Here is a 13,426-nt window from a genome sequence, read left to right as displayed (position 1 = left end):
TTAAGTCTAAATTAAAGTTTTTTCTTTAAAGATTCCAGAATTAAACTAAACTAGTGGGATAGTATATGACCATACCACATATTTGCTTCATCAAGCTCTTATAATAATAATAAAAAAACACTGGCTTTAAATATTCTAAATTTTTCCTCTTTTCCTGTATCCAATGTCCTGTTTCTGCGCCCCTCCCTTTTGCTGCCTCTTCTGCTCCTGCTGGCATACCTGCTCTCTTCACTCTTCTCCCCTCCAGTGTGGAGGAAGGTGTTCGGAGCTCGGGCAGCTGTGGAGGAGTGGTCCTCTCTTGCACTGACAAGCTGAACAGACGGACTGTTTTGGTTCGACCCGTCAGCAAGCAGGACACTTTCAGCCATTTCTCAGGCTTTTTCTCTCCTGTAAGGATCAGACTCCTTCCCATTTTGGTTGACTCTGCCGTGCCTCCATCATCAGTGGCATAAAAGAGTTGTGTGCTGATCAAATGTGCCTCTGAAAAAATAGCAACAATAATGTAATAAACTAACATCAAATAACGTCATTGATATAAATCTGATTCACTCCACTGATGTGGCTTGGCCTGGCAGACTCAATTGCAATATCTGAACGGGATTTGTCTCTCTTTTAATCATGTAAGATTTTCTTTGAGTTAATTATTTTCTGCTTTGCAAAACTGGCTTTTCTGATCTTTCAGAAACAGTCTTGTTATTTTTCAATAGTAAATATTAGCAGAAGGCTGATATATGTGCTTAAAACCTCTGTTTTCCGCTACCAGCTACAGCTTGTTTTCTAATTTAAACATATCTGTTTTGTTTTTAGTCTCAAGGAAAAGCTGGTCAATGTAGTGATATTTATGGTACCAGTGTTAGTTAAATTGGACCTAAAATTAAAATAAACACGTTAATTTATAGAAATCTAGAGAACGTTTTTACTTGTCCTTGCTCTGAATTGTTCTGTTTCCTCACTGGTCAGACTGCGGCGAAGGTCCTGGAAGGTTCTCATCAGCAGCACGGCTTCCTCTCCATCACATACACCCAGGCCGTCACCAAAAACGTGCGGCACAAACTCGTCACCCGGCCCGAGCGGGCGACGCGCAGCAGCGTGACCACAGCCAGTCAGCGGTTTACTTCTGACCCTCTGGCAGATGGCTCTCCTCATTACCTTAGAGAAATACTCCTTACAGCCCAGCCCTTCGATGTGGTGCTGTCTTGTCCCCTATTGGCGACTGTAGCAGGGGTGTTCCAGGTAGAATGTGATGTGTAACTTGCTCATTGTTACAACTGTGAACTCAGTTGGTTTTGCAACAGTCATATCATCCTTCAATATACAATATTTGTAGTTTTTGACCGAGCTCTTAATAAAGGTATACTTTTTAAATGGTTCCACAGTCTAAGGTTCCGAGGCACTACAAAGAACGTGGCAAATCAGCCGGCCAGCCAATGAGAAGCCACACGCTGACCTCTCGGTGTTTGCCACTCATCTACATCAACACCAGCGTGATCAGAGTCTTCTGCCCCGGAAGACAAGACAGGCAAACAGCATCAGGTGAGAGCGGCCACACGATCATCCGGTGTTTGGCATGGCAGATTTTACTGCATGTTTGGTTTAAAATTTGGGTCTTTTCTCAGAAGCTCATATGAAGAGGGAAGACACCCTGGTGTTAAAGCTGGGGTCCCTGAGCATGGCTCCTCAGGCTGACAACCCCCTGACTCGCACTGTTCTGCGCAAAGACATCTACCAGTAAGACAACTGTGTTCCTTTGACAGTCCTATTAATATATTCTTATGTGATAAACAGAAGAATTCAAACTTCGGTTTGCACACACTCCACTGTTATCCTCAGCATCTCCTGCTGAAGATGGTGTGTTTATCAGTGAGCCACACAGTCACGCTATTTAAATGGCTCCGCCTCCACTATCTTTCTGTCCTCATTCATTAAAACCATTCTCCCACCTTTATCACGGACTGAAAACTCAACAACCTATAGTTCTTTGTAGGTGGCACTCAGACTGTCAGACACCCTGTTACACCTGACTTAGCTGTGTTATTTGCATGTGTGAATGGACATGTCGTTGTCTTTATAGTGTTGGAGGAAATATTTCGGGTGATGCAGCTGACAGTGCCACATGGTGATTTAGCTACTTCATTAATGACAGAGCCCTGAGTGACACTATGGGGGTCCGCTGGGCCCTCCAGCTGAAACATAAGACTGTTGACACAGGGCCCCCACCTCAGTGCCATGTGGATCAAAGCTGCCTGACAGGGAAAATCTGGACTTCTGAGGGAAATGGCTTCGCACAAAACACATTTGCCTGCATAGGCAGCTAAGAGAATCTGGATTGTGTCATAGCTGCCTCGAAACCGCAGGCCCATGGAGTGTGTGTCTGTATGTGTGTGCATGTATGTATGCGTGCGTGTGTGTGTAAATGGCTAGATATGGAGCTGGCAAACACATGTAATGAGTGAGATAAAAGTGGTGCCAAATGCTTTGTGCAGCTGCAAGTGAGATGTGAGCTGACACAAGACGTGAAGTAGAGAGTAAGAGTAAAGAAAGAAGAAAGCGGACAGCATAAAGAGAGGCCACTTTAGGCCTCACCGCTGCCTTCAGTTGGTAGAAGTGTATGCAGGGAGATTGCATTGAACAGGAAGGCAGAGGGGGCCTATGGGCATATTTCACTGCGCCCAATATGTGAAGATGAAGGGGAATACCACACCCTGCCCAACATTGTCCAAATGTCTTCCAGAGGATCCGAGCTTTCTTCCTCAGTGTGTTTGATTTACTCCTTTCATGTAAGAGGAGCAAAGATGGTATTGATCAGTAACCATAGCTACTGTTCTGCAGGGACTTTTCAGGGATTTTTTTTGTAAATTCCACCAGTCCCACAGAGTGTAAAATGATGCTAAAAAAGATGGTTGTTTTGCTTCAAGTTAGTACAGTTAATTAACTTTAATGACTTTGTTTGCATGGAAACTATGTCTACTTTTAGTTTGTTGACATGTCATGTTATCGTGTCAGATGATAAATGATTGTCTTCTGGGCATGGAAAAAGCCTTTTTTTTCATCTTTTGACTCCAAAAGCAGTCCAATCTGTGTGGAATTGCCTCCTATATTGGTCAGTAGTGATGTTCATCATCTAGATTTACGGCTCTGTGGCTACCCACTCCTTACATGAGTTCCATTCACACAAGCTACCAGGCAGACCTGTTTACTTGCCTAATGCTACCTAAAAAGTCATTTTTTTGCAGCAAAATGTTTCATTCAAGCAGCGTACGCACAAGAGTACACATATCTGAAACAGCAGCAGGCACATTTATGTGTACAAACACGCCCACAGTCGTCTCTTAACCTCCACGCACAGAAGCCAAGAGCCACCACTTGCCTGTGCTCAGTGAAACCCTGGAATTATAACAAACCACTCTGTGTTCATTCTTCCAGTCGGAACCACGCATTATCCTCACCACCTTCCCTGCTTATATCTGCCCTCCAATTTAAGATGGTCACACTTCTGAGTCACATGATTGATAACCTTGGGATCGCAGGCTAGTCGACACGCCGCTACCAAGCATGTCACGAGCTTCATCTGTGGTGCATTCGGCTGTGCGTAGGCTTCCACAAGTTGTAGAGAGAAAGTCAGCCAGTCTGTAATTGGGCAAACCAGTGTGTGCTTCAGGTTTATAGCTAAATGTGGCAAAAGGGAGAGATATATCCGAGTGCCGGTAGCCATTTGCTGCAGTTCTGTTTAAAGCACACCACTAATTACATCCATCCTCATAATTGAGTGACTGATCTACGCAGCCGTGCTGTTATTGTCTACTGTACATGAAATGATTACCTTACAAATGCTTTGACTGTGATTTACTGTATTGCCACCGTGGAATACACGAGCAAGAGGCTCAAATTGAGAGCATGTGTAAACATCCTGATGGCCATATTTTTTATACTCCTACTTACAATTTCTTCCTTTTAAAACTCCTCAGCTTTCATTTTTACTTTGTTTTTAGGGTGCGACACATATTTACTGTTTAGAGGAGGTGATATATTAGAGACAGAGAAAATAAACCTGCTGAACTGTAGAACAGGCAACCACCTGGTTCATTTGGTAACAATTAACACCATCTCATTTGATCATGTGATGTGGAAGTGCGTCTCCCCGGAGGAGTCCACCACAGCTTCTTCTCTAAGCAGGAGTTATTACACAGAGCTGCAGGCTTTCCCTCTCTCTCCCTTTCCATCTTCAGCTACAAGGCCGCTGTCAATTGACACAGCTGAAATCATTTTCCCATTCTGGAAAAGGGGGCCTTTTCCCAAGTACATGAGCTTTAGCCCAGGGAATGTCCAACATGTATTCAGCTTCTACTTTCTTGTGGTTTCAGTCCTCTTTTAAAACTTTTTCATCCTCTTTTCTTATGTGAGGGTTTTTTTTTTCTTTTCATTTGTGGAACACAATCAAAGGCTCGTCATTGCGTTACTTTCAAGTTCCATGTGGAGATTGGATGTAGCCTTTTAGTGTTAAAGACAATATATTGGGTCAAGATGCCTGGTGACTGATCTTTTATTAAATTGAATAAGGTTTAATACTATGATATTCATCCATATCTGATAAAAGTTTCTTTTTTCTCTTTTAGCAGAAAACAATTTGGGAAGCATCAGCATCGCCCAGGAATCTTTATATGATAAGTGATTAACCAAGCCAGTCTGTCCTTCTGTCCCTGCTTTATTCACGTGTTTTTTCGCGTGCGTTTCCTAAAATATCCTCCACAGTTCCCGGCACCCCCACACCTACGTGACACAGCTCTAGATTCCGTCACATGCTCAGTTGCGTCACTGTCTGAAGGAGACCCAGGGAGCATCCCGCTGCCACAAAATATGGATTTGTTTTGAGTTCTGCACTTGCCTGCGTTTCCAGGGTAACAGCAGAGAACGCTGCTGCGTCACTGGTGATGTAGAGCAACATGTCAACATCGATTTTCTGCATCTGTTGACTCAATTTCGCTCTCTCCTGGGTTTTTTCCATACAGTTTCCAGTGGTGTAATCAAAAACGTGTTTAAAAGGTTCGATCCTCATCTTGCCATGTCTTTACGGCTTATTTCTATAAATATTTAAAAGTCAGTTTAACAGTTGGTCTGTTTTATTTTATCCAACCATTTGCTTCTACCGTGTCTATGTGTGCATTTACATCTTCGGGTGCTCGTACTGGAGCCTCGGTTAGACTGTTTTCACTCCTACCATGACTCAGGGAGTAAGCAAACCCCCTTATTGCTTTTGCGTGGCTGCCTGCTTAAGCCCACATCGTATATGTACCAATAAGCGGTTGTGCTGGAACCCCCCCCGCCTCAGATAAATGCCGCCTGCCAATGCCAGGACGCTGCCTGCTACCAATAAAAGTCTCTCACTTGCACTACATTGTACAAACCCTCCTGCTTTGGCTGTAGTGAAACACTTTGATTTTTGTTACTCACTCAATCAAATGTTTTATATGTATAACATTTTAAAATTCTTCCACAAAAACAAGTATTCTGACAAACTTGTGACTCTGGACAACTATTCAACTTAAATTAATGTGACATTAGTGGTATAATTTGAGAAGACGAGAATATTTGTGGCAACTGTGGGACTGATGCAGATTTCAAAACTGGCTTTTGTAACATATCATTAATAATTCGATGTAAAGACTTTATGGTCACCATCTCGAGACAATGCAGACGGTTACATGGAAATAGATGGAGCCAGTTGATGGATGTTTATGCGGGTTATAGCATCTGTCTTCAGTCAGTACTTCTATTTTAAACGGTGTAACATTGTTTTATTAATGCTGACTGTCCTGTGGGTGAATATTTCTGAAGGCAGCAGTGACGGATGTTGTAGTTGTGTTGCTATGAGGCTGAAGCTAGTAAAGGTGCCTGTGGGCTGTTTAAAGGTGCCTTCCTGTCACAGCATCAGCAGTCACCTCAGTAAACTCACCGAGGTTCACACACTACTGTTCACAGCTGCGGTGGGATTATGAGATCCTGCCAGTTTTCCTCTGTAATCTCTTGTCCTCACGCTGGTGCAGAATTGCTGAGTCATTCTATCAAGCGTCCGACAGCTGCGGTTCTCTAAATTTCTTTTCTTTTGGATGATATATTATGCTTTTTGCTCTCAGCTAGTCTTTCTTTCTTGTCTTCTCCCTCATCTTTCTTTTGCTCATAAAAACCTAAAGTTCCCAGCAAATGATTCATTAGATGCTTCAGCGCACACTTGCCTCATCGCTCACTTTAGTCGGCTGCCAACTGCCCCATTTCGCCGTTTGTTTACACCAGCTCAAAGTGCGCTGGCTCTACTTTGCTGCCACAGAAGACAGGAAGAGCGACCGAGGCCACACACATTGACACCCAGGACCAGCACTCATACACCCTGATTTAGGAGTTGCTGTGGAAGTTGCTCAGGCTGCTGAGTGCGTTTGATGACAAACCCTTTTCGGCGGCGATGTTGGCAATATCTGCATCACCAGAGCGAACAAACAGCCTGGCTGAAAAAGGGGTTTGAAGGTAATGAATCCAAGCCAGACATGAGCTTTCGAACTCCACCACGCTCTAATTCAGTCCTTCCTGTTTTTCCAATCAGTCATACTCACTCTATTCTTCACTCTTGCTTTTCTTAATTTTGTGTTTTGCCAGTGTAGCATGATGAAAGACCTTTGGGTAAAACCAAAGTGCAAATGTTTAGAAGGTAAACTGGATCCTTTTACTGTAATTTGTTCATCAGTTGATGTCATCTGCTAAAACCCTGGATTTAATATAAATGATTTCCTCTCTTTTGGTACCACAGTCTAAGGCAGAGCAATTTTACTTTGTCAAAGGAAATTATTTATTTATCAGGCAGACTGAGATAAAGAGCTCATTAACTGAGATGAAACCAGGGGCTCCAGAGACCTGGTTTCATTCTCGTTGAACTTGTTTTGTGCGGCAAAGAGAGACATCCATCCTCAAAGTGGACCTTTTCTGGTCAACTATACATAATTTAGCTCCATTTTTTTCTCTCCCCTTTCTCTTAACCGCCCCCCCCCCCCCCCCCCGTCCTCCTTCACCGTCGACGTTCTCTCTTCTGCAGCAGAGGAAGATAAAATGAGCAAGGATTGGTGGGTCAGCCAGGATAAACATTGTTTTTTGTCAGCCCCGCAAATGAAACACCTGGTGCTGGTAAACGTACTGGACATATTTCACGTTGCCTTGACACTCAGGATTAATGCAATATCAAATTGTTTTAAAAATGGGGACAGACTCTGCAGAGTAAATCATACATCCCCTTTTATTAAAGTTTGTCCTTGGATTTATGTTGTTTGAGTGGGGCAGGATCGGCCGCACTGTGCTGACGGATGAGATTTCTGAGCTTCAGAAGGGCTCACGTATGAAACAGCGTGTCTTAATGCGAACAGGAAGTTTAGAATCAGCCACTGAATACTGCTGCGGCTTTGAGGTGGATTATTTTCTCCTCCTTATTTTTGGGTCAAGATTAAGTGATATTTTTTATCCCTTTTTCTTCTGCGGGAACCAGCACGCTAAATAGAGGACTGCATCTGCCAGATACGGCCAACGATTGGCATAAAGCACGAGCTTATATCCAACGAAAAATGGCATTCGCCACCACAGCTGTACGAAAAAGGTGACAACTGGGTTTGTGTTTGGAGAGATAATGTTACCAGAGCAGAATCCAGCAGGATGGAGATGGATGTTGGTGGATATGATCTGTAAACTGTGAACCTGAATACCTAACCGCTGTGTTTAATCAAGTCAGCCATTGCTATGAGGCAATAAGTTTTCTTAAGGGTGTACTCCCTACTGTCCTTCAGTCCCCCTGGCTGGGAGCCTTGAACAGATTAATATAACTGGGATTTCCATGAATCCGGAAAAAAAACTGGCGGCATCTATGTGCTGATGTACAGTGTGATATTCCATCTCATGTTCTGTCCCTCTAAATCCACTTATCCATCATTGGAGAGCTTTTGACCACAGCCCTACACTTTGAATTTAGTCAGCAGTGCCTGGCTGTATACGAGCAGGGATCTGTATACAGCATCTTGCGCGCTATGTTGTGGTGTCTGCTGACTTCTGTATACAGCCTGTGGTTCATTCCATAAATATCTGTGGCTGCTGTGATGTTATTCTCAGGGCCTCCAGTCTGTGAGAAGATTGTACCACAACACTTGTGTCCCTCGGCCTGCAGTTAGAGGTTTAGTGGGATTACGGGAGTGAAAAAACCTCCAGCAGTGGCCCAGATATACATTTTTATGGCCCTTTCACTTTCATAAAATTCTGATGTTTTGAAAGTAGAAAATGAAGCTGCCATTTTGCGTCAGTTGGTTCAGCCTGTACAAAATCTATGATATTAATAACGACATTTACATTGTTAATCTATAGTACCGGTAATTTTTTTTTTTTTTTTTTTTTCAGATTCTATTGGAGTCTACAATAATACGTTCATTTTGTTCTCTTTTTCTTGAACTTTTGCTCTTGAACGCAGCGTGTCGTTCTGCTTTCCTAGCTCGGTTGCAGTCAAGGTGACGGACCTCAGCTCAGAGCTTCCCGGAAACATCTCTTATGTTTTGGCATGCTGCTGTCATTCAGGTCGGGCTGCATGCTGACAGAGGCGAAAGGGATCACCCCTCAGCTGCACAGCTCTCATCAAAAAGCCTGAACCAGGGGTTTACTGGCCGGCCATCAGCCTCCGCGTCCAGTAACTGTTCCTGTCTGGTGTGTGTGTGTGTGTGTGTGTGTGGGTGAGTGAATGGTTCATCCTGCGGCAGGATATAAGGGTTCTAAGAATACACCCGCCACACCAACCTAGGAAGCTCTATGCTATCGACTGCAGCATTCTACCGGTGTTACCCTGTCAAAGTGTGTGTGTGTGTGTGTGTGTGTGTGTGTGTGTGTGAGAGAGAGAGAGAGAGAGCGCGCGCAAATGTTTTGTGTACGTGTCCATGTGTAGTGAAACTCCAGCCTTGTACATGATTGTGTTTTAGTTCCTTTTCTCCCTGCTTATGACATGTTGATGTTCTGGCATCCTGTGTGGTTGGTGTGAAACTGTCATTGCACTGACAGGGAGACTCGGACTGGCCAGTCACACCGCAGTAACTGGTGCCAGGTGGACCATCAGGGGATTCAGCAGTATCATATTGATAGTCAGTGTGTCTCCACTTTGTCTAGTTCCTTTTCTTATAATTTACATGGAAATAGCTGAACCAGAGCCATGTGTTGATATTCACAACTCTGGCCGATACACTCAATTTGGACAAAGATCCTGTTTTGCTTTTTTCTTAACCCTTTATGTGAACCTACAGTGTAGCAGGCATCCAGCTGTTAAGGACGTCTAGAAATACAGTCAAGCTACACAGCAGACTAAAACCTGCAGCTTTCAGACGTCGTACATGACGGCAAAGTGGCTTATGTTCTTCATGGCAAATCGGACAATACTGAATGGTGATGTGGAGATTTGTTGCTTATATCTTGTTGATGTGCGCTCTCACATATCTGCACTACATAAACCCACCAGATGTGACTTTACCAGACCTGAAGATGCTGTTGAGCAAGCACCTGTGTTACCTTGTTTTGTAGACTGTTGCTTTGAACCACTGGAAAATATTAAAATGAGTAGGCTGGCAGGAAGGTACAGTTGTTACGTCACATGCACAACACACGCACGCCAACATGCATGTGCGTGTGTTAATGTCAGTCATGTTCCTTTGGCTTAAAGTTTTGGACAACCGCAGAGGGAAACGTGAAGCCACCGTGTAGACAACTCGACTGCGGTGGTCTTTTTTCTTCTCTCCATAACTTACACACACACACACACACATCCACCCAACCCATGTAATCAGCACCCCCACCCCGTCACTTTATCATTGCACGCATGCGGCGCTCCAGTTACACACATGTAAGCAGTGCAAAAATGATTAACTCGAGCAAATATGCTTTGCTCTCTATATATTTGTTCTGAAATGAAATGCCCAACTGTTGGCAAACTTTCCGCTCATTCCTCAGTAATGACGAGTAGCCGATGTTTAAAGCATCAATGTTCCCCCTTGATATTTTTCCATCTCATCTCCAAACAAATGGGAAGGCATTTGAAGGGCTTTGAAAGGTTTTGTTTAACTCTCCCCATTAAGTGTAGCCTGGTAATGGACTGATATTTGCACATTAAAGCCACAGAAATGTTTTTTGGTCTCGTTGGAAGTCTGGGGCAGACTTCCAGCTGACAGACAGATGTTTGACAGGCAGTAAGGCCGCACATCACGACCTGAGGAGTCACTCTTTCTGTCGCAAAGACTTTTGTAACTTTGGTGTAAAATATTCATGCAGCTGAGAGTGTAACAGAATGCAGCGTGGTGAGGGTTTGTGCTGAAGGCCCCGTGTGAAGGATTTGGAATCATCCACCAATAAGAATATGAAAAAATGAAAGAATTTCTGTCAGCTTTCCAGCGATCGGGTCGGTTATAACGCGATGTCTAAATTCACCGATCCAAGCAATAATGTCATTGTTAGCCGTAAAACTTTTTGCAGACTCTCCTGTTGCATATATTTTGTGTTTTATATGTCTCATTTACTCCGAGGAGGTTTCACCGCATCAAAATGTTTGTTTGCTAATGTTGTTGCTAGCCAATGATTCAGCTTTCAAAAAACTTTATTGTCAATCACATAATGACAGGCTAAAATGTAAATGCCCACAAAGATGTAAAACACACATTTAAACCAAAGAGACATGTTTGTTTTTGCTTTAGGATAGACACAACAAAATAGACATGTCTCACTGGTTTAAATGTAAAGATTTTTATGTTTTGTTGTGTAAAAAAAGCTCAAGATTTTTCTTTTCTTTGGCCTCTGAGTAAACAGTACACTAGTGTATGATGATTGCATCATTATCGCTTTATTTAAATGTATTAATTGGTGAGTGGCCCTAAAAACCCTGATAGTTCAAAGCCTAATTTTCCCGTCATTTCTTTAAAGTTGTTAAAAGTGCTATGATGGCTTCTCCCAAACAAAAGGCTTCAGCAAATACTTGAGGTCAGAATAAAGTCTTTGTTGTTTCAGGGCTATTATACAAATGTGGAGAAACCCAATGAATTTATTCTGAAATTAGTCAGTAGTTTTAAGAGTTTTTTTGTTTTTACTTTAATGTAATGTTCATTAGCCTCCCTGTTTACAGAAAGATCAGGATTCATGTCCTCCTGTTCCTCTCCACCCAGCCCTTTTGTGCCAGGTCATCTCACAGGATGTTGTAGAGGTTTCCTCACCTTCCTGTGACTCTCTCCTCTCTGCTCTGTGCTGCTCGTGTCCCTATCCCCCTGCCATCTGTCCCATAATCTCTGTCTTCTGTGCAGGATGTTGTTGAACATTTTTCTGCACGTACCCTCTCCTCTTCTTCACCTCCCACTCTGTTTGGTCCTCTCACTGCTCCCTCTTGTCAGTCTCTCTCTGGTCAGCTCACAGGAAGCTGTAGAGCATTTCCTGCCACCAGGGCTGCAGGAAAGAGGCCAAGTGCAGCTCTGTTTGATGTGCCATCTCCTCTAATTCATTTCACCTGGACTGCTCTCTGTGCACATTTTCTTCTCAACAGAAGCTCCACTCACGCTCTTCTTCTTTGCTTTCTTTGCAGCTATTCCTCCTTTTATGTCTCAATTTCCCTGTAGCATCGAGCAGTTCGGTCCCAGATACTGCCGAAGCTCAGTGATGAGGATTTTAGGCATTTGTTTTTATTTATTTTCCTTTTTTTTTATTTCTTTTTTTTTTGTTTCTCCACATTAAACATGCTCAGTGCCTGAATGGTTTCTGGATGTCTGCATGGTGGCCAGAAGTTTTGCCGTTGTGTTGCACAAATGCCGTATTTTCCCAGCGTTGCCTGTTTGGAGTTGTGGTTTGTCGGGAGCCTGGCCTGCAGGGCCACTTCCTCCTCTTTTCTGGAAAACTGCACCAAAAGAACGCAGTGATCGGCAAGGCAGGAACAAGATGTTACACGATGAAGCGGTAAAGGACTGTAAAGCGTTAGGTTTTTATCTTAAACACAAATATCTTCAGGATTAATTAAATGGGGTTTTTTTTTATAGCGCATTAGTGTTTTACATTCTTGTGCGTTCACTTTTTCTGTTAATTTGATCCTCATGACTTCAAACATGCTGTCTTTTTTCATCCTCCAAAGTAAAAACAGAGAACAAACTTTAGAAATACTCCTGTGGGACATGTTGGACAGGACAGGCTCCAGCTGAAACTGATTGAGTCGAGCCTCTATTTCATCTCTGGGCTCCTGTGTTCCTCTGAGATGTACCAGCTCTAACAAACATCCCTGCACACAACACGTTATGCTTTTGTACGGAGGCTGCACCATTTTCTATATTCTTCCATCTTTCTTCCATCCTAAAGAAACAACATCACTTTGAGGACTTAGTTAAGCACACAAGTTCTCTCCCTCCATCTATTTCTTTAGTTACAGGGGGAGGGGAATGTAACGTATAGAAATGTCACTTTGTGTAAATACACTCAGTGCTTTGCTTGAACGTGAGCTCCATTTCAGTATTATAAACACCGGATCTGCTCTCCTTTTCGGTGTAAGTATTAGCTGATGTAGGAAGCATGTGTGCCCCAGATTATTGAAATTATTTTATAACGTTGTTCTTTGCTGACATCCAACATACTTTGACACTGGTTCGCCCCGCTGTCTCTGAGTCCTTCGTTTTTTCCAACCTGTCTCTGCTCTAAGCCTTTGCCGTAAGTTTTTAATTATATTATGTCAGTGCTTCCAGCAGCAGTTTGTCATTTACATATAAGTGTGTCTCTATATATTATTTATTTATTTATCAATTTAATTATTGACTTATTTATTTATTTTACCCTGCTTTTGTTTACTCGACATAAATCTGAATTAGAACCCGATTTTTAAGGTCAAGGCAACGTCGGGGAGCGAGACCTACCATTGTAACTATCCAATTTCATGTTTGTTCAGCCTGTCTGCTAAACCTGTAGCACACATTAACCTAATCAAATATAACCATCATTTCCCCCAACTCTGTTTAGGAAAAATTTCATTCTTTATCCGACGAAGGATAAGGCCTTGATATGTAATCCTGCTGCTTTAAACATTTGTCAGAAAGCAATAATTGCTGTGAGCGGATAGTAATCAGGTTCAAGGTGCTCTGCCAAAGGCCCTCAACGTCACAGATAAAAATGAGCATCTTCACAAATGCGCACAGCATTGCAGCTCGTGTTGTACAGTAATGGGATCCATCTTGGTAATTCTCAGCCACTTAATCTACTGTATAGCAAGAGAGCGAGAGAGGGGAAAAAACCCAGTAGTGCTTCATGCTATTTGATCCATAAAGTGTGTCTAATTTTACAGCTCCGTAAAATACCCTCCCTGCTGGATCACAGATCGAACAATTCATGTGTAATCCTAAATCACAAAGACCGTTCC

General features: G+C 42.9%; 1 protein-coding gene across 2 annotated transcripts in view; it reads left to right on the top strand.

Moving 5' to 3' along the window:
• LOC101062313 (vacuolar protein sorting-associated protein 13B) overlaps positions 1-13,426 on the top strand; it is a 231,129-nt gene that overhangs the window by 131,020 nt on the left and 86,683 nt on the right. Inside the window, exons 28-31 of one of the 2 annotated variants that reach the window (XM_029839039.1) lie at positions 248-389; positions 961-1,233; positions 1,377-1,533; positions 1,617-1,728. In XM_029839039.1, coding sequence (XP_029694899.1) covers positions 248-389; positions 961-1,233; positions 1,377-1,533; positions 1,617-1,728 — 684 coding nt within the window. The remainder of the gene's footprint in view (positions 1-247; positions 390-960; positions 1,234-1,376; positions 1,534-1,616; positions 1,729-13,426) is intronic. The other variant, XM_011605289.2, reaches the window with a different exon arrangement.

The sequence above is a fragment of the Takifugu rubripes genome, chromosome 7, assembly GCF_901000725.2.
Source record: "Takifugu rubripes chromosome 7, fTakRub1.2, whole genome shotgun sequence".
Lineage (NCBI taxonomy): Eukaryota > Metazoa > Chordata > Actinopteri > Tetraodontiformes > Tetraodontidae > Takifugu > Takifugu rubripes.
The sequence above is the reverse complement of the archived record's forward strand: the minus strand, read 5'-3'. Positions and strand labels throughout refer to the sequence as shown.